The sequence below is a fragment of the Pseudophryne corroboree genome, assembly GCF_028390025.1.
Source record: "Pseudophryne corroboree isolate aPseCor3 chromosome 3 unlocalized genomic scaffold, aPseCor3.hap2 SUPER_3_unloc_19, whole genome shotgun sequence".
In the NCBI taxonomy this organism is placed as follows: domain Eukaryota; kingdom Metazoa; phylum Chordata; class Amphibia; order Anura; family Myobatrachidae; genus Pseudophryne; species Pseudophryne corroboree.
This window is the reverse complement of record NW_026967507.1, coordinates 1,553,620-1,581,225: the sequence shown is the minus strand read 5'-3', so window position 1 is coordinate 1,581,225 and position 27,606 is coordinate 1,553,620. Positions and strand designations below refer to the sequence as shown.

At 49.4% G+C, this 27,606-nt stretch overlaps 1 protein-coding gene across 1 annotated transcript in view; it reads left to right on the top strand.

Moving 5' to 3' along the window:
- The window catches only part of LOC134983590 (zinc finger protein 260-like), a 221,730-nt gene that overhangs the window by 35,271 nt on the left and 158,853 nt on the right, over nt 1-27,606 (top strand). The window contains exons 4-7 of the mRNA XM_063949259.1: nt 857-926; nt 1,046-1,147; nt 1,310-1,465; nt 13,954-14,761. Of these exons, the coding sequence (XP_063805329.1) occupies nt 857-926; nt 1,046-1,147; nt 1,310-1,465; nt 13,954-14,761 (1,136 nt within the window). The remainder of the gene's footprint in view (nt 1-856; nt 927-1,045; nt 1,148-1,309; nt 1,466-13,953; nt 14,762-27,606) is intronic.

Sequence of the window (27,606 nt, the reverse complement as noted above, 5' to 3'; positions counted from 1 at the left end):
TGGAGAGGTGACTGCTGGGAATGGGACATTATACAGTAACACCGGGGGATGTGTCTGGGTGATGACTGGAGAGGTGACTGCTGGGAATAGGGCATTATACAGTAACACCAGGGGACGTGTCTGGGTGATGACTGGAGAGGTGACTGGTGGGAATGACATTATACAGTAACACCAGGGGACGTGTCTGGGTGATGACTGGAGAGGTGACTGCTGGGAATGGGACATTATACAGTAACACCGGGGGATGTGTCTGGGTGATTACTGGAGAGGTGACTGCTGGGAATGGGGCATTATACAGTAACACCAGGGGATGTGTCTGGGTGATGACCGGAGAGGTGACTGCTGGGAATGGGGCATTATACAGTAACACCGGGGGGGGGTGTCTGGGTGTTGACTGGAGAGGTGACTGCTGGGAATTGGGCATTATACAGTAACACCAGGGGATGTATCTGGATGATGACTGGAGAGGTGACTGCTGGGAATGGGGCATTATACAGTAACACCAGGGGATGTGTCTGGGTGATGACTGGAGAGGTGACTGCTGGGAATGGGGCATTATACAGTAACACCAGGGGATGTGTCTGGGTGATGACTGGAGAGGTGACTGCTGGGAATGGGACATTATACAGTAACACCAGGGGATGTGTCTGGGTGTTTACTGGAGAGGTGACTGCTGGGAATGGGACATTATACAGTAACACCAGGGGATGTGTCTGGGTGTTTACTGGAGAGGTGACTGCTGGGAATGGGACATTATACAGTAACACCAGGGGACGTGTCTGGGTGATGACTGTATCACTGTGTGTGTCAGGTTCCTATAAGGTGTCAGGATGTCACTGTCTATGTCTCCATGCAGGAGGGGGAGTATATAGAGGAACAGAGGGGTCTGTACAAGGACGTGATGATGGAGAACCACCGGCCCCTGGGTAAGAGGACACTGTCATGTATTGTACAGGGGAGAGCTGGTATGGGGGCCCCCTATATACACACGTCATCTGTTAGTCACATATATACACTGTACTCAGTCACTGTGTGTCTCCTACAGATGGGCCCAGTAACAGAGATACCCCAGAGAGATGTCCCCGTCCTCTGTATTCCCAGGATTGTACAGAGGAGAATCACAGGATCCCACAGGAGGATCAGGTAGGTGGGATTTAGGGTCTGGCCAATATACCAAAGTGACTGTCACTGTATGATCTGTAGAGAAGCTGTGTGTCTTATACACTGATATTATACTGTTTTATCTCTGTTTAATCTAACACTATGCAAATGCCATTGTATTATTTTTTTGGTTGTTTTTTTTAGGTAGAACGTCTGTCTGATATTAAAATAGAAGATATAGAGGGAGAAGAAGAGACGTATGTGACTGATATAAAGGCAGAAGATATAGAGGGAGAAGAAGAGACGTACGTGAGGGGTGATCAGCAGTGTAAGGAGGAGGAGATCCCTACAGATATCAGCACAGGTGAGTAATAAACACTTTTCTCTATCGTCCTAGTGGATGCTGGGGTTCCTGAAAGGACCATGGGGAATAGCGGCTCCGCAGGAGACAGGGCACAAAAAGTAAAGCTTTAGGATCAGGTGGTGTGCACTGGCTCCTCCCCCTATGACCCTCCTCCAAGCCTCAGTTAGGTTTTTGTGCCCGGCCGAGAAGGGTGCAATCTAGGTGGCTCTCCTAAAGAGCTGCTTAGAAAAGTTTAGCTTAGGTTTTTTATTTTACAGTGAGTCCTGCTGGCAACAGGATCACTGCATCGAGGGACTTAGGGGAGAAGGAGTGAACTCACCTGCGTGCAGGATGGATTGGCTTCTTGGCTACTGGACATCAGCTCCAGAGGGACGATCACAGGTACAGCCTGGATGGTCACCGGAGCCTCGCCGCCGGCCCCCTTGCAGATGCTGAAAAGAGAAGAAGGTCCAGAATCGGCGGCAGAAGACTCCTCAGTCTTCTTAAGGTAGCGCACAGCACTGCAGCTGTGCGCCATTGCTCTCAGCACACTTCACACGGCAGTCACTGAGGGTGCAAGGCGCTGGGGGGGGGCGCCCTGGGCAGCAATGAAAATCCTTTTTTTGGCAAAAAAATACCTCACATATAGCCTCCGGGGCTATATGGAGATATTTAACCCCTGCCAGAATCCATTTTTAAGCGGGAGACGAGCCCGCCGAAAAGGGGGCGGGGCCTATCTCCTCAGCACACAGCGCCATTTCCTCACACAGTTCCGCTGGTCAGGAAGGCTCCCAGGCTCTCCCCTGCACTGCACTACAGAAACAGGGTTAAATCAAGAGAGGGGGGGGGCAAAATTTGGCGAAATTGTGATTTTATAAAAGCAGCTATAAGGGAGCACTTATTATAAGGCTATCCCTGTAAAATATAGCGCTTTGGTGTGTGCTGGCAAACTCTCCCTCTGTCTCCCCAAGGGGCTAGTGGGGTCCTGTCCTCTATCAGAGCATTCCCTGTGTGTGTGTGTGTGCTATATGTCGGTACGTGTGTGTCGACATGTATGAGGACGATGTTGGTGAGGAGGCGGAGCAAATTGCCTGTAATGGTGATGTCACTCTCTAGGGAGTCGACACCGGAATGGATGGCTTATTTATGGAAATTACGTGACAATGTCAACACGCTGCAAGCCGGTTGACGACATGAGAGGGCCGGCGAACAAATTAGTATCTGTCCAGGCGTCTCAAACACCGTCAGGGGCTGTAAAATGCCCTTTTACCTCAGTCGGTCGACACAGACCCAGACACGGACACTGATTTCAGTGTCGACGGTGAAGAAACAAACGTATTTTCTTTTAGGGCCACACGTTAAGGGCAATGAAGGAGGTGTTACATATTTCTGATACTCCAAGTACCACAAAAGAGGGTATTATGTGTGAGGTGAAAAAACTACCTGTAGTTTTTCCTGAATCAGATAAATTAAATGAAGTGTGTGATGATGCGTGGGTTTCCCCCGATAGAAAATTATTGGCGGTATACCCTTTCCCGCCAGAAGTTAAGGCGCGGTGGGAAACACCCCTCAGGGTGGATAAGGCGCTCACACGCTTATCAGAACAAGTGGCGGTACCATCTACGGATAGGGCCGTACTTAAGGAGCCAGCTGATAGGAGGCTGAAAAATATCCTAAAAAGTATACACACACAGGCTGGTGTTATACTGCGACCAGCGATCGCCTCAGCCTGGATGTGCAGAGCTGAGGTGGCTTGGTCGGATTCCCTGACTAAAAATATTGATACCTTTGACAGGGACAGTATTTTATTGACTATAGAGCATTTAAAGGATGCATTTCTATATATGCGAGATGCGCAGAGGGATATTTGCACTCTGGCATCAAGAGTAAATGCGATGTCCATTTCTGCAAGAAGATGTTTATGGACACGACAGTGGTCAGGTGATGCAGATTCCAAACGGCACAAAGATGTATTGCCGTATAAAGGGGAGGAGTTATTTGGGGTCGGTCCATGGGACCTGGTGGCCACGGCAACTGCTGGAAAATCCACCGTTTTTTACCCTAAGTCACATCTCTGCAGAAAAAGACACCGTCTTTTCAGCCTCAGTCCTTTCGTCCCTATAAGAGTCATATCTGCCCAGGGATAGAGGAAAGGGAAGAAGACTGCAGCAGGCAGCCCATTCCCAGGAACAAAAGCCCTCCACCGCTTCTACCAAGTTCTCAGCATGACGCTGGGACCGTACAGGACCCCTGGATCCTACAAGTAGTATCCAAGGGGTACAGATTGGAATGTCGAGAGGTTTCCCCCCTCGCAGGTTCCTGTAGTCTGCTGTACCAATGTCTCCCTCCGACAGGGAGGCAGTATTGAAAACAATTCACAAGCTGTATTCCCAGCAGGTGATAATAAATTTACCCCTCCGACAACAAGGAAAGGGGTATTACTCCACACTATATGGTGGTACTGAAGGCTAGGTGAGACCTATTCTAAATCTGAAAAATTTGAACACTTGCAAGGGTTCAAATCCAGATGGAGTCACTCAGAGCAGTGATAGCAAAGAACAAGGGGACTATATGGTGTCCCGGGACATCAGGGATGCTTACCTCCATGTCCCAAAATTTGCCTTTTCTCACCAAGGGTACCTCAGGTTCGTGGTACAGAACTGTCACTATCAGTTTCAAGACACAGTCCAGGAAAAGGTGTTTCTCCCAGAGGAGAAAGCCAGGGAGTTATCCGAGCTAATCGGGATCCTCCTAAAACCAGGAAAAGTGTCAGTGCATCATTGCACAAGAGTCCTGGTAAAAATGGTGGCTTATTACGAAGCGCTTCCATTCGGCAGATTTCACGCAAGAACTCTTCAGTGGGATCTGCTGGACAAATGGTCCGGATCGCATCTTCAGATGCATCAGCGGATAACCCTATATCCAAGGACAAGGGTGTCTCTCCTGTGGTGATTACAGAGTGCTCATCTTCTAGAGGGCCGCAGATTCGGCATTCAGGATTGGATGCTCGTGACCACGGAGGCCAGCCTGAGAGGCTGGGGAGCAGTCACACAAGGAGTGTGATCAAGTCTGGAGAATTCTCTCCACATAAATATACTGGAGCTAAGAACAAATTTATAATGCTCTAAGCTTAGCAAGACCTCTGCTTCGGGGTCAGCCGGTATTGATCCAGTGGGATAACATCACGGCAGTCGCCCACGTAAACAGAAAGGGCGGCACAAGAAGCAGGAGGGCAGTGACAAAACTGCAAGGATTTTTCGCTAGGCGGAAAATCATGTGATAGCACTGTCAGCAGTGTTCATTCCGGGAGTGGACGACTGGGAAGCAGACTTCCTCAGCAGGCACGACCTCCACCCGGGAGAGTGGGAACTTCATCGGGAAGTTTTCCGCATGATTGTGAACCGTTGGGAAAGACCAAAGGTGGACATGATGGCGTCCCGCCCAAACAAAAAAATGGGACAGGTATTGCGCCAGGTCACGAGACCTTCAAGCGATAGCTGTGGACGTCCTGGTAACACCGTGGGTGTAACAGTCGGTGTATGTGTTCCCTTCTCTGCTTCTCATAACCAAGGTATTGAGAATTTTAAGACATAGAGGAGTAAGAACTATACTCGTGGCTCCGGATTGGCCAAGAGGGACTTGGTAACCGGAACTTCAAGAGATGCTCACAGAGGACTAATGGCCTCGGGAGCTAAGAAGGGATTTGCTTTCAGCAAGTACCATGTCTGTTCCAAGAGGAACCGTGGCATCGGCCTTTAAGAAAGGACCTGCTCCAGCAGGGACCTTGTCTGTTCCAAGACTTACCGCTACTGCGTTTGACGGCATGGCGGTTTGAACGCCGGATCCTAAGGGAAAAGGCATTCCGGAAGAGGTCATACCTACCCTGGTCAAAGCCAGGAAGGAGGTGACCGCACAACGTTATCACCACATGTGGTAAAAATATGTTGCGTGGGTGAGGCCAGGAGGGCCCCACGAAAAAATTTCAACTAGGTCGATTTCTGCACTTCCTGCAAACAGGAGTGTCTATGAGCCTCAAGTTGGGGTCCATTAAGGTTCAAGTTTCGGCCCTATAGATTTTCTTCCAGAAAGAATTGGCTTCAGTTCCTGAAGTCCAGACGTTGTCAAGGGAGTATTGCATATACAGCCCTTGTGTGCCTCCAGTGGCACCGTGGGATCTCAACGTAGTGTTGGGATTCCTCAAATCATATTGGTTTGAACCACTCAAATCTGTGGATTTGAAATATCTCACATGGAAAGTGACCATGCTGTTGGCCCTGGCCTCGGCCAGGCGATTGTCAAAATTGGCGGTTTTGTCTTACAAAAGCCCATATTTGATTTTCCATTCGGACAGGGCAGAACTGCGGACTCGTCCCCAGTTTCTTCCTAAGGTGGTGTCAGCGTTTCACCTGAAACAACCTATTGTGGTGCCTGCGGCTACTAGGGACTTGGAGGACTCCAAGTTGCTAGACGTTGTCAGGGCCCTGAAATATATATATATATATATATATATATATATATAATTCCAGGACGGCTGGAGTCAGAAAGTCTGACTTGCTGTTTATATTGTAGGCACCCAAAAAGCTGGGTGCTCCTGCTTCTAAGCAGACTATTGCTCGTTGGATTTGTAGTACAATTCAGCTTGCACATTCTGTGGCAGGCCTGCCACAGCCAAAATCTGTAAATGCCCATTCCACAAGGAAGGTGGGCTCATCTTGGGCGGCTGCCCGAGGGGTCTCGGCTTTACAACTTTGCCGAGCAGCTACTTGGTCAGGGGCAAACACGTTTGCTAAATTCTACAAATTTGATACCCTGGCTAAGGAGGACCTGGAGTTCTCTCATTCGGTGCTGCAGAGTCATCCGCACTCTCCCGCCCGTTTGGGAGCTTTGGTATAATCCCCATGGTCCTTTCAGGAACCCCAGCATCCACTAGGACGATAGAGAAAATAAGAATTTACTTACCGATAATTCTATTTCTCGGAGTCCGTAGTGGATGCTGGGCGCCCATCCCAAGTGCGGATTATCTGCAATACTTGTACATAGTTACAAAAATCGGGTTATTATTGTTGTGAGCCATCTTTTCAGAGGCTCCGCTGTTATCATACTGTTAACTGGGTTCAGATCACAGGTTGTACAGTGTGATTGGTGTGGCTGGTATGAGTCTTACCCGGGATTCAAAATCCTTCCTTATTGTGTACGCTCGTCCGGGCACAGTATCCTAACTGAGGCTTGGAGGAGGGTCATAGGGGGAGGAGCCAGTGCACACCACCTGATCCTAAAGCTTTACTTTTTGTGCCCTGTCTCCTGCGGAGCCGCTATTCCCCATGGTCCTTTCAGGAACCCCAGCATCCACTACGGACTCCGAGAAATAGAATTATCGGTAAGTAAATTCTTATTATTACAGAAAAGAGTCACATATTCTCCTTTCTCAGTCACTACAGCAATCTCTTATACTACACCCTCTGTCAGTACAAATTAGGGAAATGTATCTGCCCAGTGTGGATTCAGGAGCCATCAGCCCCTATTCTACTCCTGCTCTCCCCCTCACATCATGTCACTGAGTGTTACCAGCCCAGAGATCTGACCAGTCTCCTCCTCACACTCTCTGGTGTATCTCATACATCAGGAGACATCAGCCCCTATTATACTCCTGCTCTCCCCCTCACATCATGTCACTGTGTTACCAGCCCAGAGATATGACCAGTCTCCTCCCCACACTCTCTGGTGTATCTCATACATCAGGAGACATCAGCCCCTATTATACTCCTGCTCTCCCCCTCACATCATGTCACTGTGTGTTACCAGCCCAGAGATCTGACCAGTCTCCTTCCCACACTGTCTGGTGTATCTCATACATCAGGAGACATCAGCCCCTATTATACTCCTGCTCTCTCCCTCACATCATGTCACTGTGTGTTACCAGCCCAGAGATCTGACCAGTCTCCTCCCAACACTCTCTGGTGTATCTCATACATCAGGAGCCATCAGCCCCTATTATACTCCTGCTCTCCCCCTCACATCATGTCACTGTGTGTTACCAGCCCAGAGATCTGACCAGTCTCCTCCCCACACTCTCTGGTGTATCTCATACATCAGTATAAGGAAGGTCACCCTAGTGATTCCATCAGTGATCAGTGAGATGAGACTTTGACATTACGCAAAACCCTCACTATACAGTACCACATTTAATGTTACTATACTGTAATAGTAATATGTTTTGTATAAGGTGTGCTATTCTTAAATATGTATCCTCTGACCATCAAGAAGGATTGTACTTCTGTTACATCTATGCTGTGATTGGCCCAAATACCTTTAGTAAGGGACCTGTATTTTTAAAGAACATTAGCAATAATAATCAATGCCTACGTCTGCCTGTATCCTGTGACCGCCGGCAAATCAATCCCAGCCCGTCTAAATCCTTTGGGTTTAGCATATGTCCTTGGGCACAGGAACTGGGACCAACGGACTCTTCAGTTGAGTGGGCTGAACCAATGCAATAAATTCACACACACAACAGAGAAATAGGGAGGGTGAACCAGATCATAGAGGTACTAAAGCTGCCTAACATCAGCTAAGACTCCACAAGCTCCTCCCATAACAATCCTTTAGGACATGATAAAACCACTACTGACATTCTCCAACACATTAAAGAGGCAATATACAGAGAAACAGCTCATGGTTTAATCTCCTTTAAGGTCATTTCAATTCAAATCCTTTATTTCTGTTGAGATGTCTATGAAACAGTCATTTTTAAAAAAGTGGGCGAAACTGCCCAAAGATAGGTGTGCCAAGCTTGTGGCATCATATTCAAAAAGACTTGAGGCTGTAATTGCTGCCAAAGCTGCATCGACAAAGTATTGAGCAAAGGCTGTGATTACTTATGTACATGTGATTTTGTTAGTTTTTTTAATTTTGATACATTTTCAAAAATCGCAAAAAAAAACGTTTTTCACAGTGTCATTATGGGGTATTGTGTGTAGAATTATAAGGAAAAAATATATTTATTCCATTTTGGAAAAAGCCTGTAACATAACAAAATGTGGAAAAAGTGAAGCGCTGTGAATACTTTCCGGATGCACTGTACAAAAGGAACACCCAGGAATACTGAGACACTGAGATAATACTAGCAATTGCACACATACTGCTAAACAGGAGCCAGGATTAGAGAAGTTTGACTTTTTTGCTTTGGCAATGAGCTGAGGAACAGGAAGGGATTATATAGGTGCTATCACAAATGGCTGAGTCTGTGAACCCGTTGAGTGAGTGTTAGCAGAAGTGGATGCTCCTGTGTGAAGGAAATAAGGAGGATGAACATAGGCCCTCATTCCGAGTTGTTCGCTAGCTGCATTCGGTCGCAGCGCGGCGATTACATGAAAAAGCGGCATTTCTGCGCATGTGTACGGGCTGCAGTACGCACGCGCAAAGTACTTTCACACAAAACTATGCAATTTTACACAAGGTCTAGCGGCGCTTTTCTGTCGCACGAGTGATCGGGGAGTAATTGACAGGAAGGGGTGTTTCTGGGTGGTAACTTGGCGTTTTCCGGGAGTGTGCTAAAAAACGCAGGCGTGTCAGATAAAAATGCAGGCGTGCCTGGGGAAATGGGGGATTGGCTGGCCGAACGCAGGGCGTGTTTGTGAGGTCAAAGCAGGAACTAACCTGACTGAGGTGATTGCAAGATAGGAGTAGGTCTGGAGCTGCTCAGAAACTGCATGAAAAGATATACGAGCAGTTCTGCTAATCTTTCGTTCACACTTCTACTAAGATGCACTCCCAGAGGGCGGCGGCCTAGCATGTGCACTGCTGCTAAAAGCAGCTAGCGAGTGGACAACTCGGAATGAGGGCCATAGTTTCTTCTCACATACTTTTATTTAGGAAAAAACATATAGAAGCAAAATATTTGAAGAACAAAGATGAAGTCCTCCAGAAGACCAACTGTTGAATGTTTGTAGATCAAAGATTACTGGAAGAGTTTGGGTAAAGAGTCTTTGTAATCGGGATTAAGAAACTTGGATAATAAATGCTTGTTTGTCGTGACTGAAGAATTTATATAGTGAATGATTTTTTGACGTGGCTGAAGAACACTGAAGAATTTGTACAATGGGTGACTGATGTGGCTGAAGAACGCTGAAGAATTTGTATAGTGGATGATTGTTTAACATGGCTGAAGAATACTGAAGATATTGCCGGACTGCAGAGTTCTCCTCTACAGATAGGACTCCAGGAGGTGCTGTCCTAAAGTGGCTAGCTGTGGGCAGCGGGGTTGAGGTAATCTCTGGTGATTGTGCAGCAGAAAGCAGTTTTAGGTGACCATTCCGTGGAGCTGAAAATCCTTGATACACTGAAAGGCCACAAGTGAAACCTGTGGGGAGCACAGAGCTAAGACACCTGCACAGAGACAGAAACATAAAGCACTGGCAAGGTTTGAGACCGGACTACCCCCTTTTACCAGGGAACCTAACCTATGATTGTCTGATGGAAACCAGAGACGGAATCACATTGACCTTCTAGGAATTGCTCTCCAACATGGCGGCCTCCAGACCTGCAGATATGCCAGTAAACCGGATCTCACCCAGGCAGATTCCCCACATCAGTGCCCCAATGGCCTGTTCAGTCACCCGCTCCAACACCACCGCTGCACGCCAGCGACCCCTGCAGACCTTCACTGCAGTACCGCCAGGCAGTGCACAGGCAGGCCCCGGAACCCGTCACCGGAGGTAAGACTTTAAGCCGTGACAGTACCCCCCTTTTCAGGGTGGACTCCGAGCACCTTTGATCTTTAGTAGGATTCTTGGCACGAAAGATATGGATCAATTTTGTAGCATGAACATCTGCAGCAAACACCCAGGATCTCTCCTCAGGACATTTTCCCTTCCAGTCTAGGAGATACTTTACACAACTATATCGTCTGCGCGGGTATCAAGAATACTTTTGACTTCAAACTCCTCACCTTGCATGGTCTGAACTTTAGGAGGTCTAGGCAGAGTGGCCCGAAAACGATTGAGCACTAGTGGTTTTAGGAAGAAAGTATGAAAAGTGTTAGGAATTCTCAGGCCCAACACATCGGGTTTCCAAGCCCCGTTACCTGGCGTGGTGCTCGGTGGATGGCATATCTCTAGGTTAATCTCCTATCAGCAGAGCATGGGCACCGCCATCTTATTCCTATCAGCTGACTTTCTGTTCACCAACCAGAAGCCGGTCAAGGATCAGCTGACCCAAGGCCCCTATCGGGATTGGGTGTCCTAATTAAGGCTGTGCCAGTAAGCAGACCAGTGCCAGAACAACTTCACCCCAGTGACCTGCTACTGTCCTCATTTCCTGCTCCTTGGTGTTCTCACATTCCTAGATGTGTTCTTGTTTGCTACTTCTGCGAGTACCAGTATGCACTATGTACACTGTACTTCAGACTGTAAGTACCAGTATCAATATTGCATGGTTCACTTCAGCCTGCAAGTACCAGTGCCATTCTCTGCAGTGCACTTCAGTCTGCAAGTACAAGTGTCCATTCTATGCAGTGCACTTTAGACTGCAAGTACAAGTGTCCATTCTATGCAGTGCACTTCAGACTGCAAGTACAAGTGTCCATTCTATGCAGTGTACACTTCAGTCTGCAAGTACAGTATCCATTGTATGCAGTACACTTCAGTCTGCAAGTACAAGTGTCCACTCTGTGCAGTGCATTTCAATCTGCAAGTGCCAGTATCCATTCTATGCAGTGCACTACAGACTGTAAGTACCAGTATCCATAGTGCACGGTGCACTTCAGGCTGCAAGTACCGATGCCATTCTCTGCAGTGCACTTCAGTCTGCAAGTACAAATGTCCATTCTATGCAGTGCACTTCAGTCTGTAAGTGCCAGTATTTATACTGCACAGTGCACTTCAGTCTGTAAATACCAGTATACATTTTATGCAGTGCACTTCAGTCTACAAGTACCAGTATTCATATTGCGCAGTGCACTTCTGTCTGCAAGTACCACTATTTATTGTGTGCAGTGCACTTCCATCTGCAAGTGCCAGTATTTATTGTGTGCAGTGCACTTCAGTCTGTAAATACCAGTATAAATCCTATGCAGTGAACTCCTCTAGTAAGCACAGTGTGAAGCACTCCTCAATTCTCTATTACAGTATCGACCACAAGTTCTCAATGGGATTAAGGTCTGGGGAGTTTCTTGGCCATGGACCCAAAATGTAGATGTTTTGTTCCCCGAACCACTTAGTTATCACTTTTGCTTTATGGTAAGATGTTCCATCATGCTGGAAAAGGCAGTGTTCCTCACCAAGCTGTTCTTGGATGGTTAGGAGAAGTTGCTCTTGGAGGATGTTTTGGTACAGTACCATTCTTCATTCATGGCTATGTTCTTAGGCAAAATTGTGAGTAGGCTCACCCCCTTGGCTGTGATTAAAACCTACACAGGAATGGTCTCCGGATGCTTTACTGTTGGCATGACACAGGACTGATGGTAGCGCTCACCTTTCTTTCTCCACACAAGCATCTTTCCAGATGCCCCTAACAATTTGAAAGGGGATTCATCAGAGAAAATGACTTTACCCTGGTCCTCAGCAGTCCAATCCATGTACCTTTTGAAGAATATCAGTCTGTCCCTGATGTTTTTCCTGTTGAGAAGTGGCTTCTTTGCTGCACTTCTTGACACCAGGCCATCCTCCAAAAGTCTTCACCTCACTGTGCGTGCAGATGCACTCACACCTGCCTGCTGCCATTCCTGAGCAAGATCTGACTGGTGGTGCCCCGATGTCGCAGCTGAATCAACTGTAGGAGACGGTCCTGGCTCTTGCTGGATGTTCTTGGGTACCCTGAAGCCTTCTTCACAACTACTGAACCTCTCTTCTTGAAGTTCTTCATGATCCGATAAATGGTTGATTTAGGTGCAATCTTGCTATCCGCAACATCTTTGCATGTGAAGCCCTTTTTGTGCAAAGCAATGATGACTGCATGTGTTTCCTTGCAGGTAACCATGGTTAACAGAGGAAAATCAATGATTTCCAACATGGAAGAAGCCTTTCCTTATCACAAACCACAAAATGTAGCATCTGATCTTTGCAAAATGTCATTGCAGCTACCCACGGCCTGAAATTTATCTTTTTGGCCATGCACACCATCGTCACATTTGGAGATAAAAATTGACCGAAAAGAAAAGCATGTGATATCCAAAGCCAGATATGGAGGTGGATCATTGATGCTTTGGGGCTGTTTTGCCGCTAGTGTCCTTTGTGACGTCAGTGGCATAAAGAATCCTACGCTATATCCAAGAGGTTTTAGGCCAACATCTGAACTTGGCCGTTGCTGAACCTCAAACACACCTCAAATCCAAACCGAAATGTTTGTGGGAACACAAAGGCTTTCAATGGCCCTGTAACTAACCAGATTTCTACTCAGTTGTTAACTGTTGCTGTGTACTGAAGGGGGCAGTCCACAAACGGTGACCCAGGTATATCAAGGACCTGGAAATGTTCTGCATGGAGGAGTGGTCCAAGGTCCCTCACTGAGGGTTCTCCAACCTTTCTAAATGTTCCAGAGAGTGACTCGGTGCTGTTTATTTTGTATATACTGATTTTATCTGAAATATGTTAATTATTTTGCACTTTGTGTGGCTGTGTGTATAGTGTGTTGACCTGGGGTGATTAGCTTGGTAGACGGGAGTATTGGTGCAGGGTGTAGGTGCTAAATTAGGATCCAAAGACAGCTTTTCCCTTGAATATATAAAATCATAAAGCTTTACTAGCAGCATTCACAATGAACGGAAAATAACAATCAAACCTAGTCCCCACTCACTTCTTCACTCCTGACTATCTTTGAGCAGCAGGTAGACCACCTATAAGCCTACTCACACTCAGGATCACTGGCCTGGTTTCTTCCCATCAACATGTAGCTCAGTCTCAGAGTTCGGTGGTCTTCCCTATCTTCTACAGGGTTAGACACAGACCTCCTGTCCCTCAGTGGCTTCCTAGCACAAACTGTAATGAAAACCCTTATCTCTCGCTGAGATTACTGTAACCTAGTCTTCCATGACCAGCCTACCGAAATCCCACTTTGCCGTTCTTCAATTTATCCTCCGCACCACTGCTTTGTCTTTTTTTACTCTCTAACAAGTGGACGTATCTTGTCTCCCTTTGCCTGTTGCCCCAATGGCTACCTATCCTATACAGAATACATTTCACACTTCTCTCATTTCTCTGCAAAGCCTCCAACTCCTACATTTCCCTTGTTACGTTTCCAGTCTTATCTTCACACACTCTTGTCCTCTTCCTTCTCCCAGTGATTGTGGCCTCTCCTCTATGACCACCATTTCCACCTTTACCAGTGCTGTTCCCAAACTCTGCCTTCCCACTCACAATCAGACCTTCATCTAAACACTACTCCATGACTCAGACATTGTACCATGAAACATCTTAGATGGCAATTGTGGGACCTCTTAGCATCATCTATATGCAAAAATGAATCTTACTACAGGGAAACGTTAATGTTCCTATATATTTATTTTTTGTTCTCAGCAGTTGGAGACCTCAACAGGACTACCTCAGAGGAACGTCTCCGTCTCCCTTCAGATGTTGAAATGGAAGATAACCTTACACGAGATGCTCAAGGACAAAACTCTATTACTCCATCTGATCCCACTTCTCATGGGGAATGTTCTCCTGATCACTCTGATATTAGTACGTCTGTTGTAGCTCTTGGAGTAGATAAGGCATTTCCCTCTTCTAGAGATCTCAAACATTTTACAGAGATCACAAAGCCTAATATTCATCAGCCAGCTAAGGCAAGTAAGAGACAATATAAATGTTCTGAGTGTGGGAATTATTTTGCACGAAAAACACATCTTCTTATACATCGGAGAATTCACACAGGTGAGAAGCCACTTCCATGTTCTGAGTGTGGGAAATGTTTTGCACGTAAATCAGATCTTGTTACACATGAGAGAAGTCACACAGTTGAGAAACTATTTCCTTGTCCTGAGTGTGGGAAATATTTTAAACAGAAATCATATCTTATTGCACATCAGAGAATTCACACAGGTGAGAGACCATTTCCATGTAGTGATTGTGGGAAATGTTTTACACATAAATCCGATCTTGTTAGACATCAGAGAAGTCACACAGGTGAGAAACCATTTCCATGTTCTGAGTGTGAGAGATGTTTTACACAGATATCAAGTCTAATTAGACATCAAAAAAATCACACAGGTGAGAAACCTTTTTCATGCTCTGAGTGTGGGAAATGTTTTACACTGAAATCAGAGCTTGTTACACATCAGAGAACTCACACAGGTGAGAAGCCATATCTATGCTCTGAGTGTGAGAAATGTTTCACCCACCCATCAGGACTTATTAAACATAAAAGAAAATCACACAAATGAGAAACCATTTCCATATTCTGACTATGGGAGTTGTTTTATACTTAATCACATCTTGTTAGACATCAAAGACAAACTATTTCCATGTTCTGAGAGTGGGAAATGTTTACATCTAAAGTAAATCTTGATAAAGACCAGAATTCTCACGAAAAAAACCCAACTTCAATGAGATAAGAAACATCAATACTTTAAATATTGTGAAATCCATCGATAGTAATATTCTTAATTCCAATATACACTGACATAAAACAGCAATTCAGTGATAAAATAGCAGACTTCATAAATGAAAACAAAAATGGACATTTTTAAAATCAATAATAATCTTGCTGGTGCTGAAAGCAACGCGTTTCATGAATAGCAGTCTGATGCCACACTGCCTGAGGAAGAAGCTGTGAAACGCGTTGCTCTTGGACACCACACAGTGAGACTGATTTAAAAAAATCTTGTTTTATTTTTGTTTTCATCTCTAATTGTTTGATGTCTATATGTTATTTTATCAGTCAATTGCTGTTTTTAATGATATATTGTGAAGACTTCAGTGTATGCTATTTTGATCTTCTGGTAATAACGCGAGTCCATTATAGGACCGGGACCCACCAGTGTATATATATATTATGATTTGTTCATGAAATATACAGTTGTTACTGATACTGTCTGTCTACTTACTTGGAGTATCTACCCTCCAGGACAAGGCTATTAAAATACTAATTAACAACAAAGAGCATTTTGACCTTACTTGCTATGGTAAACGTTTATATTTGTTGTAGCTGTAGTAAAATGATGTTTGAGTTTATTTATTATAGTTTTCTATTTGTTATTTGCATTTTCCCTCAGGAATTGTGGGGTACCACATACATGCCCCTTAAGGCACCAACCGTATATAGCCCATGATCACCACTGAGTTGTGGGCAACAATGCGTAAATGTGGGTGTGGTATGTTAGACTAGACTTTGGTCGACAGTGTCTAGGTCGACCACTATTGGTCAACAGTAAGTAGGTCGACAGGCACTCGACATGAAAAAAGGTTGACTTGGTTTAAAAAATAATAAAAAATTGGTGCTGTCTTCTTCGTAGAGTGACCGGGACACCAATTAGTGCACCGTGTCCGCTCAACATGCTTCGGGTAAGGTGCTCCGCTACCGCTGCGTTCGGCACAGGTTACAGTTGCCAATTGTAGTCTACGTGGATTGTAAAGTATGTAAAAGTTCAAAAAAATGAAAAAAATAAAGTGGAAAAACTCGTGTCGAACTTTTATCATGGCGACCTACTTACTGTCGACCTAGACATTGTCGACCAAAGTCTTGTCGACATAGAGACCGTATCCCCGTAAATGTATAGTAACTTGCTGTAAATGACTTACTATCGCCAAGCGTAGGTGGTGTGTGTTACTGTCCCCAGGCGTAGGTGCTGTGTGTTACTATCCTCAGGTGTAGGTGGTGTGTGTTACTATCGCAATGCGTAGGTGGTGTGTGTTACTGTCCCCAGGCGTAGGTGGTGTGTGTTACTGTCCCCAGGCGTAGGTGGTGTGTTACTGTCCCCAGGCGTAGGTGGTGTGTGTTACTGTCCCCAGGCGTAGGTGGTGTGTGTTACGATCGCCAGGCGTAGGTGCTGTGTGTTACTATCCTCAGGTGTAGGTGGTGTGTGTTACTATCCTCAGGCGTAGGTGGTGTGTGTTACTGTCCCCAGGCGTAGGTGGTGTGTTACTGTCCTCAGGCGTAGGTGGTGTGTTACTGTCCCCAGGCGTAGGTGGTGTGTTACTGTCCCCAGGCGTAGGTGGTGTGTGTTACTATCGCCAGGCGTAGGTACTGTGTGTTACTATCCTCAGGCGTAGGTGCTGTGTGTTACTATCCTCAGGCGTAGGTGCTGTGTGTTACTATCCTCAGGCGTAGGTGCTGTGTGTTACTATCCTCAGGCGTAGGTGGTGTGTGTTACTGTCCCCAGGCGTAGGTGGTGTGTGTGTGTTACTGTCCCCAGGCGTAGGTGGTGTGTGTGTTACTGTCCCCAGGCGTAGGTGGTGTGTGTGTTACTGTCCCCAGGCGTAGGTGGTGTGTGTTACTGTCCCCAGGCGTAGGTGGTGTGTGTTACTATCGCCAGGCGTAGGTGGTGTGTGTGTTACTGTCCCCAGGCGTAGGTGATGTGTGTTACTGTCCCCAGGCGTAGGTGGTGTGTGTTACTATCGCCAGGCGTAGGTGGTGATTGTTACTGTCCCCAGGCTTAGGTGGTTGTGTTACTATCGCCAGGCGTAGGTGGTGTGTGTTACTGTCCCCAGGCGTAGGTGGTGTGTGTTACTGTCCCCAGGCATAGGTGGTGTGTGTTACTGTCCCCAGGCGTAGGTGCTGTGTGTTACTATCGCCAGGCGTAGGTGCTGTGTGTTACTATCCTCAGGCGTAGGTGCTGTGTGTTACTATCCTCAGGCGTAGGTGGTGTGTGTTACTATCGCCAGGCGTAGGTAGTGTGTGTTACTGTCCCCAGGCATAGGTTGTGTGTGTTACTATCGCCAGGCGTAGGTGGTGTGTGTTACTGTCCCCAGGCGTAGGTGGTGTGTGTTACTGTTCCCAGGCGTAGGTGGTGTGTTACTATCGCCAGGCGTAGGTGGTGTGTGTTACTATCCTCAGGCGTAGGTGGTGTGTTACTATCGCCAGGCGTAGGTGGTGTGTGTTACTGTCCCCAGGCAGAGGTGGTGTGTGTTACTGTCCCCAGGCGTAGGTGCTGTGTGTTACTGTCCCCAGGCGTAGGTGCTGTGTGTTACTATCGCCAGGCGTAGGTGCTGTGTGTTACTATCCTCAGGCGTAGGTGCTGTGTGTTACTATCCTCAGGCGTAGGTGGTGTGTGTTACTATCGCCAGGCGTAGGTGGTGTGTGTTACTGTCCCCAGGCATAGGTTGTGTGTGTTACTATCGCCAGGCGTAGGTGGTGTGTGTTACTGTCCCCAGGCAGAGGTGGTGTGTGTTACTGTCCCCAGGCGTAGGTGGTGTGTATTACTATCGCCAGGCGTAGGTGGTGTGTGTTACTATCCTCAGGCGTAGGTGGTGTGTGTTACTGTCCCAAGGCGTAGGTGGTGTGTGTTACTATCGCCAGGCGTAGGTGGTGTGTGTTACTGTCCCCAGGCGTAGGTGGTGTGTGTTACTATCGCTAGGCGTAGGTGGTGTGTGTTACTGTCCCCAGTCGTAGGTGGTGTGTGTTACTGTCCCCAGGCGTAGGTGGTGTGTGTTACTATCGCCAGGCGTAGGTGGTGTGTGTTACTGTCCCCGGGCGTAGGTGGTGTGTTACTGTCCCCGGGCGTAGGTGTTGTGTTACTGTCCCCAGGCGTAGGTGGTGTGTGTTACTATCGCCAGGCGTAGGTGCTGTGTGTTACTATCCTCAGGCGTAGGTGGTGTGTGTTACTATCGCCAGGCGTAGGTGCTGTGTGTTACTATCCTCAGGCGTAGGTGCTGTGTGTTACTATCCTCAGGCGTAGGTGCTGTATGTTACTGTCCTCAGGCGTAGGTGCTGTGTGTTACTGTCCCCAGGCGTAGGTGGTGTGTGTTACTATCGCCAGGCGTAGGTGCTGTGTGTTACTATCCTCAGGCGTAGGTGCTGTGTGTTACTATCCTCAGGCGTAGGTGCTGTGTGTTACTATCCTCAGGCGTAGGTGGTGTGTGTTACTATCCTCAGGCGTAGGTGCTGTGTGTTACTGTCCCCAGGCGTAGGTGGTGTGTGTTACTGTCGCCAGGCGTAGGTTGTGTGTGTTACTATCGCCAGGCGTAGGTGGTGTGTGTTACTGTCCCCAGGCGTAGGTGGTGTGTGTTACTGTTCCCAGGCGTAGGTGGTGTGTATTACTATCGCCAGGCGTAGGTGCTGTGTGTTACTATCCTCAGGCGTAGGTGCTGTGTGTTACTATCGTCAGGCGTAGGTGGTGTGTGTTACTGTCCCAAGGCGTAGGTGGTGTGTGTTACTATCGCCAGGCGTAGGTGGTGTGTGTTACTGTCCCCAGGCGTAGGTGGTGTGTGTTACTATCGCCAGGCGTAGGTGGTGTGTGTTACTATCGCCAGGCGTAGGTGGTGTGTGTTACTATCCTCAGGTGTAGGTGGTGTGTGTTACTATCCTCAGGTGTAGGTGGTGTGTGTTACTATCGCCAGGCGTAGGTGGTGTGTGTTACTGTCGCCAGGCGTAGGTGGTGTGTGTTACTATCGCCAGGCGTAAGTGCTGTGTGTTACTATCCTCAGGCGTAGGTGCTGTGTGTTACTATCCTCAGGCGTAGGTGGTGTGTGTTACTATCGCCAGGCGTAGGTGCTGTGTGTTACTGTCCCCAGGCGTAGGTGGTGTGTGTTACTGTCCCCAGGCATAGGTTGTGTGTGTTACTATCGCCAGGCGTAGGTGGTGTGTGTTACTGTCCCCAGGCGTAGGTGGTGTGTGTTACTGTCCCCAGGCGTAGGTGCTGTGTGTTGCTATCGCCAGGCGTAGGTGCTGTGTGTTACTATCCTCAGGCGTAGGTGCTGTGTGTTACTATCCTCAGGCGTAGGTGCTCTGTGTTACTATCCCCAGGCGTAGGTGGTGTGTGTTACTATCGCCAGACGTAGGTGGTGTGTGTTACTGTCCCCAGGCGTAGGTGGTGTGTGTTACTGTCCCCAGGCGTAGGTGGTGTGTGTTACTATCGCCAGGCGTAGGTGCTGTGTGTGTTACTGTCCCCAGGCGTAGGTGGTGTGTGTTACTGTCCCCAGGCGTAGGTGCTGTGTGTTACTATCGCCAGGCGTAGGTGCTGTGTGTTACTATCCTCAGGCGTAGGTGCTGTGTGTTACTATCCTCAGGCGTAGGTGCTCTGTGTTACTGTCCCCAGGCGTAGGTGGTGTGTGTTACTATCGCCAGACGTAGGTGGTGTGTGTTACTGTCCCCAGGCGTAAGTGGTGTGTGTTACTGTCCCCAGCCGTAGGTGGTGTGTGTTACTGTCGCCAGGCGTAGGTGCTGTGTGTTACTATCCTCAGGCGTAGGTCCTGTGTTACTATCCTAAGGCGTAGGTGGTGTGTGTTACTGTCCCCAGGCGTAGGTGGTGTGTGTTACTGTCGCCAGGCGTAGGTTGTGTGTGTTACTATCCCCAGGCGTAGGTGGTGTGTGTTACTATCGCCAGGCGTAGGTGGTGTGTGTTACTGTCCCCAGGCGTAGGTGGTGTGTGTTACTATCGCCAGGCGTAGGTCCTGTGTGTTACTATCCTCAGGCGTAGGTGCTGTGTGTTACTATCCTCAGGCATAGGTGGTGTGTGTTACTATCGCCAGGCGTAGGTGGTGTGTGTTACTGTCCCCAGGCGTAGGTTGTGTGTTACTATCGCCAGGCGTAGGTGGTGTGTGTTACTGTCCCCAGGCGTAGGTGGTGTGTGTTACTATCGACAGGCGTAGGTGGTGTGTGTTACTGTCGCCAGGCGTAGGTGGTGTGTGTTACCGTCGCCAGGCGTGGGTGGTGTGTGTTACTGTCCCCAGGCAGAAGTGGTGTGTGTTACTGTCCCCAGGCGTAGGTGGTGTGTATTACTATCGCCTGGCGTAGGTGCTATGTGTTGCTATCCTCAGGCGTAGGTGCTGTGTGTTGCTATCCTCAGGCGTAGGTGGTGTGTGTTACTATCCTCAGGTGTAGGTGGTGTGTGTTACTATCGCCAGGCGTAGGTGCTGTGTGTTACTGTCGCCAGGCGTAGGTGCTGTGTGTTACTATCCCCAGGCGTAGGTTGTGTGTGTTATTATCCCCAGGCGTAGGTGGTGTGTGTTACTATCGCCAGGCGTAGGTGGTGTGTGTTACTATCGCCAGGCGTAGGTGCCGTGTGTTACTATGCTCAGGCGTAGGTGGTGTGTGTTACTGTCCCCAGGCAAAGGGTGGTGTGTGTTACTGTCGCCAGGCGTAGGTGGTGTGTGTTACTGTCCCCAGGCGTAGGTGGTGTGTGTTACTATCGCCAGGCGTAGGTGCCGTGTGTTACTATGCTCAGGCGTAGGTGCCGTGTGTTACTATCCTCAGGCGTAGGTGGTGTGTGTTACTGTCCCCAGGCAAAGGGTGGTGTGTGTTACTGTCCCCAGGCGTAGGTGGTGTGTGTTACTGTCGCCAGGCGTAGGTGGTGTGTGTTACTGTCCCCAGGCGTAGGTGGTGTGTGTTACTATCGCCAGGCGTAGGTGGTGTGTGTTACTGTCCCCAGGCGTAGGTGGTGTGTGTTACTGTCCCCAGGCGTAGGTGGTGTGTGTTACTATCGCCAGGCGTAGGTGCTGTGTGTTACTATCCTCAGGCGTAGGTGCTGTGTGTTACTATCCTCAGGCGTAGGTGCTCTGTGTTACTATCCCCAGGCGTAGGTGGTGTGTGTTACTATCGCCAGACGTAGGTGGTGTGTGTTACTGTCCCCAGGCGTAGGTGGTGTGTGTTACTGTCCCCAGGCGTAGGTGGTGTGTGTTACTATCGCCAGGCGTAGGTGCTGTGTGTGTGTGTTACTGTCCCCAGGCGTAGGTGGTGTGTGTTACTGTCCCCAGGCGTAGGTGCTGTGTGTTACTATCGCCAGGCGTAGGTGCTGTGTGTTACTATCCTCATGCGTAGGTGCTGTGTGTTACTATCCTCAGGCGTAGGTGCTCTGTGTTACTGTCCCCAGGCGTAGGTGGTGTGTGTTACTATCGCCAGACGTAGGTGGTGTGTGTTACTGTCCCCAGGCGTAAGTGGTGTGTGTTACTGTCCCCAGGCGTAGGTGGTGTGTGTTACTGTCGCCAGGCGTAGGTGCTGTGTGTTACTGTCCCCAGGCGTAGGTGGTGTGTGTTACTATCGCCAGGCGTAGGTGCTGTGTGTTACTATCCTCAGGCGTAGGTCCTGTGTTACTATCCTAAGGCGTAGGTGGTGTGTGTTACTGTCCCCAGGCGTAGGTGGTGTGTGTTACTGTCGCCAGGCGTAGGTTGTGTGTGTTACTATCCCCAGGCGTAGGTGGTGTGTGTTACTATCGCCAGGCGTAGGTGGTGTGTGTTACTGTCCCCAGGCGTAGGTTGTGTGTGTTACTATCGCCAGGCGTAGGTCCTGTGTGTTACTATCCTCAGGCGTAGGTGCTGTGTGTTACTATCCTCAGGCATAGGTGGTGTGTGTTACTATCGCCAGGCGTAGGTGGTGTGTGTTACTGTCCCCAGGCGTAGGTTGTTTGTGTTACTATCGCCAGGCGTAGGTGGTGTGTGTTACTGTCCCCAGGCGTAGGTGGTGTGTGTTACTATCGACAGGCGTAGGTGGTGTGTGTTACTGTCGCCAGGCGTAGGTAGTGTGTGTTACCGTCGCCAGGCGTGGGTGGTGTGTGTTACTGTCCCCAGGCAGAGGTGGTGTGTGTTACTGTCCCCAGGCGTAGGTGGTGTGTATTACTATCGCCTGGCGTAGGTGCTGTGTGTTGCTATCCTCAGGCGTAGGTGCTGTGTGTTGCTATCTTCAGGCGTAGGTGGTGTGTGTTACTATCCTCAGGTGTAGGTGGTGTGTGTTACTATCGCCAGGCGTAGGTGCTGTGTGTTACTGTCGCCAGGCGTAGGTGCTGTGTGTTACTATCCCCAGGCGTAGGTTGTGTGTGTTACTATCCCCAGGCGTAGGTGGTGTGTGTTACTATCGCCAGGCGTAGGTGGTGTGTGTTACTATCGCCAGGCGTAGGTGCCGTGTGTTACTATGCTCAGGCGTAGGTGGTGTGTGTTACTGTCCCCAGGCAAAGGGTGGTGTGTGTTACTGTCGCCAGGCGTAGGTGGTGTGTGTTACTGTCCCCAGGCGTAGGTGGTGTGTGTTACTGTCGCCAGGCGTAGGTGCTGTGTGTTACTGTCCCCAGGCGTAGGTGGTGTGTGTTACTATCGCCAGGCGTAGGTGCTGTGTGTTACTATCCTCAGGCGTAGGTCCTGTGTTTCTATCCTAAGGCGTAGGTGGTGTGTGTTACTGTCCCCAGGCGTAGGTGGTGTGTGTTACTGTCGCCAGGCGTAGGTGCCGTGTGTTACTATGCTCAGGCGTAGGTGCTGTGTGTTACTATCCTCAGGCGTAGGTGGTGTGTGTTACTGTCCCCAGGCAAAGGGTGGTGTGTGTTACTGTCCCCAGGCGTAGGTGGTGTGTGTTACTGTCGCCAGGCGTAGGTGGTGTGTGTTACTGTCCCCAGGCGTAGGTGGTGTGTGTTACTATCGCCAGGCGTAGGTGGTGTGTGTTACTGTCCCCAGGCGTAGGTGGTGTGTGTTACTGTCCCCAGGCGTAGGTGCTGTGTGTTACTATCGCCAGGCGTAGGTGCCGTGTGTTACTATGCTCAGGCGTAGGTGGTGTGTGTTACTGTCCCCAGGCAAAGGGTGGTGTGTGTTACTATCGCCAGGCGTAGGTGCTGTGTGTTACTGTCGCCAGGCGTAGGTGCTGTGTGTTACTATCCCCAGGCGTAGGTTGTGTGTGTTACTATCCCCAGGCGTAGGTGGTGTGTGTTACTATCGCCAGGCGTAGGTGCCGTGTGTTACTATGCTCAGGCGTAGGTGGTGTGTGTTACTGTCCCCAGGCAAAGGGTGGTGTGTGTTACTGTCGCCAGGCGTAGGTGGTGTGTGTTACTGTCCCCAGGCGTAGGTGGTGTGTGTTACTATCGCCAGGCGTAGGTGCCGTGTGTTACTATGCTCAGGCGTAGGTGCTGTGTGTTACTATCCTCAGGCGTAGGTGGTGTGTGTTACTGTCCCCAGGCAAAGGGTGGTGTGTGTTACTGTCCCCAGGCGTAGGTGGTGTGTGTTACTGTCGCCAGGCGTAGGTGGTGTGTGTTACTGTCCCCAGGCGTAGGTGGTGTGTGTTACTGTCCCCAGGCGTAGGTGGTGTGTGTTACTGTCGCCAGGCGTAGGTGGTGTGTGTTACTGTCCCCAGGCGTAGGTGGTGTGTGTTACTATCGCCAGGCGTAGGTGGTGTGTGTTACTGTCCCCAGGCGTAGGTGGTGTGTGTTACTGTCCCCAGGCGTAGGTGCTGTGTGTTACTATCCTCAGGCGTAGGTGCTGTGTGTTACTATCCTCAGGCGTAGGTGGTGTGTGTTACTGTCCCCAGGCGTAGGTGGTGTGTGTTACTATCGCCAGGCGTAGGTGCTGTGTGTTACTATCGCCAGGCGTAGGTGCTGTGTGTTACTATCCTCAGGCGTAGGTGATGTGTGTTACTATCCTCAGGCGTAGGTGCTGTGTGTTACTGTCCCCAGGTGTAGGTGGTGTGTGTTACTGTCCCCAGGTGTAGGTGGTGTGTGTTACTATCCCCAGGCGTAGGTGGTGTGTGTTACTATCCCCAGGCGTAGGGTGTGTGTGTTACTATCGCCAGGCGTAGGTGGTGTGTGTTACTGTCCCCAGGCGTAGGTGGTGTGTGTTACTATCGCCAGGCGTAGGTGCCGTGTGTTACTATGCTCAGGCGTAGGTGGTGTGTGTTACTATTCCCAGGCGTAGGGTGTGTGTGTTACTATCGCCAGGCGTAGGTGGTGTGTGTTACTGTCCCAAGGCATAGGTGGTGTGTGTTACTATCGCCAGGCGTAGGTGGTGTGTGTTACTGTCCCCAGGCGTAGGTGGTGTGTGTTACTGTCCCCAGGCGTAGGTGGTGTGTGTTACTGTCCCCAGGCGTAGGTGGTGTGTGTTACTGTCCCCAGGCGTAGGTGGTGTGTGTTACTGTCCCCAGGCGTAGGTGGTGTGTGTTACTATCGCCAGGCGTAGGTGGTGTGTGTTACTATCCTCAGGTGCAGGTGGTGTGTGTTACTATCCTCAGGTGTAGGTGGTGTGTGTTACTATCGCCAGGCGTAGGTGGTGTGTGTTACTATCGCCAGGCGTAGGTGGTGTGTTACTGTCCCCAGGCGTAGGTGGTGTGTGTTACTATCCCCAGGCGTAGGTTGTGTGTGTTACTATCCCCAGGCGTAGGTGGTGTGTGTTACTATCGCCAGGCGTAGGTGGTGTGTGTTACTATCGCCAGGCGTAGGTGCCGTGTGTTACTATGCTCAGGCGTAGGTGGTGTGTGTTACTATGCTCAGGCGTAGGTGGTGTGTGTTACTGTCCCCAGGCAAAGGGTGGTGTGTGTTACTGTCGCCAGGCGTAGGTGGTGTGTGTTACTGTCCCCAGGCGTAGGTGGTGTGTGTTACTATCGCCAGGCGTAGGTGCCGTGTGTTTCTATGCTCAGGCGTAGGTGCTGTGTGTTACTATCCTCAGGCGTAGGTGGTGTGTGTTACTGTCCCCAGGCAAAGGGTGGTGTGTGTTACTGTCGCCAGGCGTAGGTGGTGTGTGTTACTGTCCCCAGGCGTAGGTGGTGTGTGTTACTGTCCCCAGGCGTAGGTGGTGTGTGTTACTATCGCCTGGCGTAGGTGCTGTGTGTTACTATCCTCAGGCGTAGGTGGTGTGTGTTACTATCCTCAGGCGTAGGTGGTGTGTGTTACTGTCCCCAGGCGTAGGTGGTGTGTGTTACTATCGCCAGGCGTAGGTGCTGTGTGTTACTATCCTCAGGCGTAGGTGATGTGTGTTACTATCCTCAGGCGTAGGTGCTGTGTGTTACTGTCCTCAGGCGTAGGTGGTGTGTGTTACTGTCCCCAGTCGTAGGTGGTGTGTGTTACTGTCCCCAGGCGTAGGTGGTGTGTGTTACTATCGCCAGGCGTAGGTGGTGTGTGTTACTGTACCCAGGCGTAGGTGGTGTGTGTTACTGTCCCCAGGCGTAGGTGCTGTGTGTTACTGTCCCCAGGCGTAGGTGCTGTGTGTTACTATCGCCAGGCGTAGGTGCTGTGTGTTACTTTCCTCAGGTGTAGGTGCTGTGTGTTACTATCCTCAGGCGTAGGTGGTGTGTGTTACTATCGCCAGGCGTAGGTGGTGTGTGTTACTGTCCCCAGGCGTAGGTTGTGTGTGTTACTATCGCCAGGCGTAGGTGGTGTGTGTTACTGTCCCCAGGCGTAGGTGGTGTGTGTTACTGTTCCCAGGCGTAGGTGGTGTGTTACTATCGCCAGGCGTAGGTGGTGTGTGTTACTATCCTCAGGTGTAGGTGGTGTGTGTTACTATCCTCAGGTGTAGGTGGTGTGTGTTACTATCGCCAGGCGTAGGTGCTGTGTGTTACTATCCTCAGGCGTAGGTGCTGTGTGTTACTATCGTCAGGCGTAAGTGGTGTGTGTTACTGTCCTCAGGTGTAGGTGGTGTTTGTTACTATCCCCAGGCGTAGGTGGTGTGTGTTACTATCGCCAGGCGTAGGTGGTGTGTGTTACTGTCCCCGGGCGTAGGTGGTGTGTGTTACTGTCCCCAGGCGTAGGTGGTGTGTGTTACTGTCCCCAGGCGTAGGTGGTGTGTGTTACTATCCCCAGGCGTAGGTGGTGTGTGTTACTGTCCCCAGGCATAGGTGGTGTGTGTTACTATCCCCAGGCGTAGGTGGTGTGTGTTACTGTCCCCGGGCGTAGGTGGTGTGTGTTACTGTCCCCGGGCGTAGGTGGTGTGTGTTACTATCGCCAGGCGTAGGTGGTGTGTGTTACTGTCCCCAGGCGTAGGTGGTGTGTGTGTTACTGTCCCCAGGCGTAGGTGGCGTGTGTTACTGTCCCCAGGCGTAGGTGGTGTGTGTTACTATCGCCAGGCGTAGGTGGTGTGTGTTACTATCGCCAGGCGTAGGTGGTGTGTGTTACTATCGCCAGGCGTAGGTGGTGTGTGTTACTGTCCCCAGGCGTAGGTGGTGTGTGTTACTATCCCCAGGCGTAGGTGGTGTGTGTTACTATCGCCAGGCGTAGGTGGTGTGTGTTACTATCGCCAGGCGTAGGTGGTGTGTTACTATCGCCAGGCGTAGGTGGTGTGTGTTACTGTCCCCAGGCGTAGGTGATGTGTGTTACTATCGCCAGGCGTAGGTGGTGTGTGTTACTGTCCCCAGGCGTAGGTGCTGTGTGTTACTGTCCCCAGGCGTAGGTGGTGTGTGTTACTATCGCCAGGCGTAGGTGGTGTGTTACTGTCCCCAGGCACACACAGCAACAACAAACCAGGAAATCAGGAACTCTGGAAGCAGGAAGATATTTCACCATACAGCGATCAGGTCTGACTTAGAACCATTGTCTGTATTATCACAGACCTCTGCAGGTTTTCTGGAAATCCTGACAGCCACATCACAGCACAAGTTCCATTTGCCATATCACCACCGCTGTAAATAAGTGGATTGCTTCGTCTTCATGGTTGCGGATTCATGTTACCTGGGACAGTCCTGCTGAATCTGCAACCTGGTGTTCTACTTATATTACTTGTCACACCGGTTGTGTTCTGTCCATACTTCAGGTATAAGAACCGTTTCTTCATAGATTGCAGTTCTGATCTATCCAATGTCATCCATACAAACATACTAGAACCAGTACTGCACTTTCTAAGCACACATTCTCCCACCTCATGGTAAGGCTCCTGTCTCTTCTACCTGCTAGCTACTCTCTGGTCTAGTGCACTAACTGAGGGCTCAGATCCACACACACACACAGCAAACTTGGTAGAAGAAGCTGCCACCACTGGGCTTGTGCAGCAGCTCTGCCCCTTACACGGCATGATGTGGCGGCTGCTCTAGTAATCCTGTTATATACCATTCCTATTCTAATTCCAGCCACTTGCCAAGAGGAGGGGGGTTTTGGTGCAACCGGAACCCCCCCCCCCCTGCGTTTGCCTATGCCTTATATGATACAACAGAAGTATTAGAAATCCAATTCCTTCCTAATTTGTATAATTACTTTCTCTTACGTCCTAGTGGATATTGGGGTCTTGTACTTTAGTACCATGGGGTATAGATCGGGTCCACTGGAGCCTGGCACTTTAAAACCTTTTAGTGTGTGCTGGATCCTCCCCTCTATGCCCCTCCTACCAGACTCAGTTTTGAAAAATATG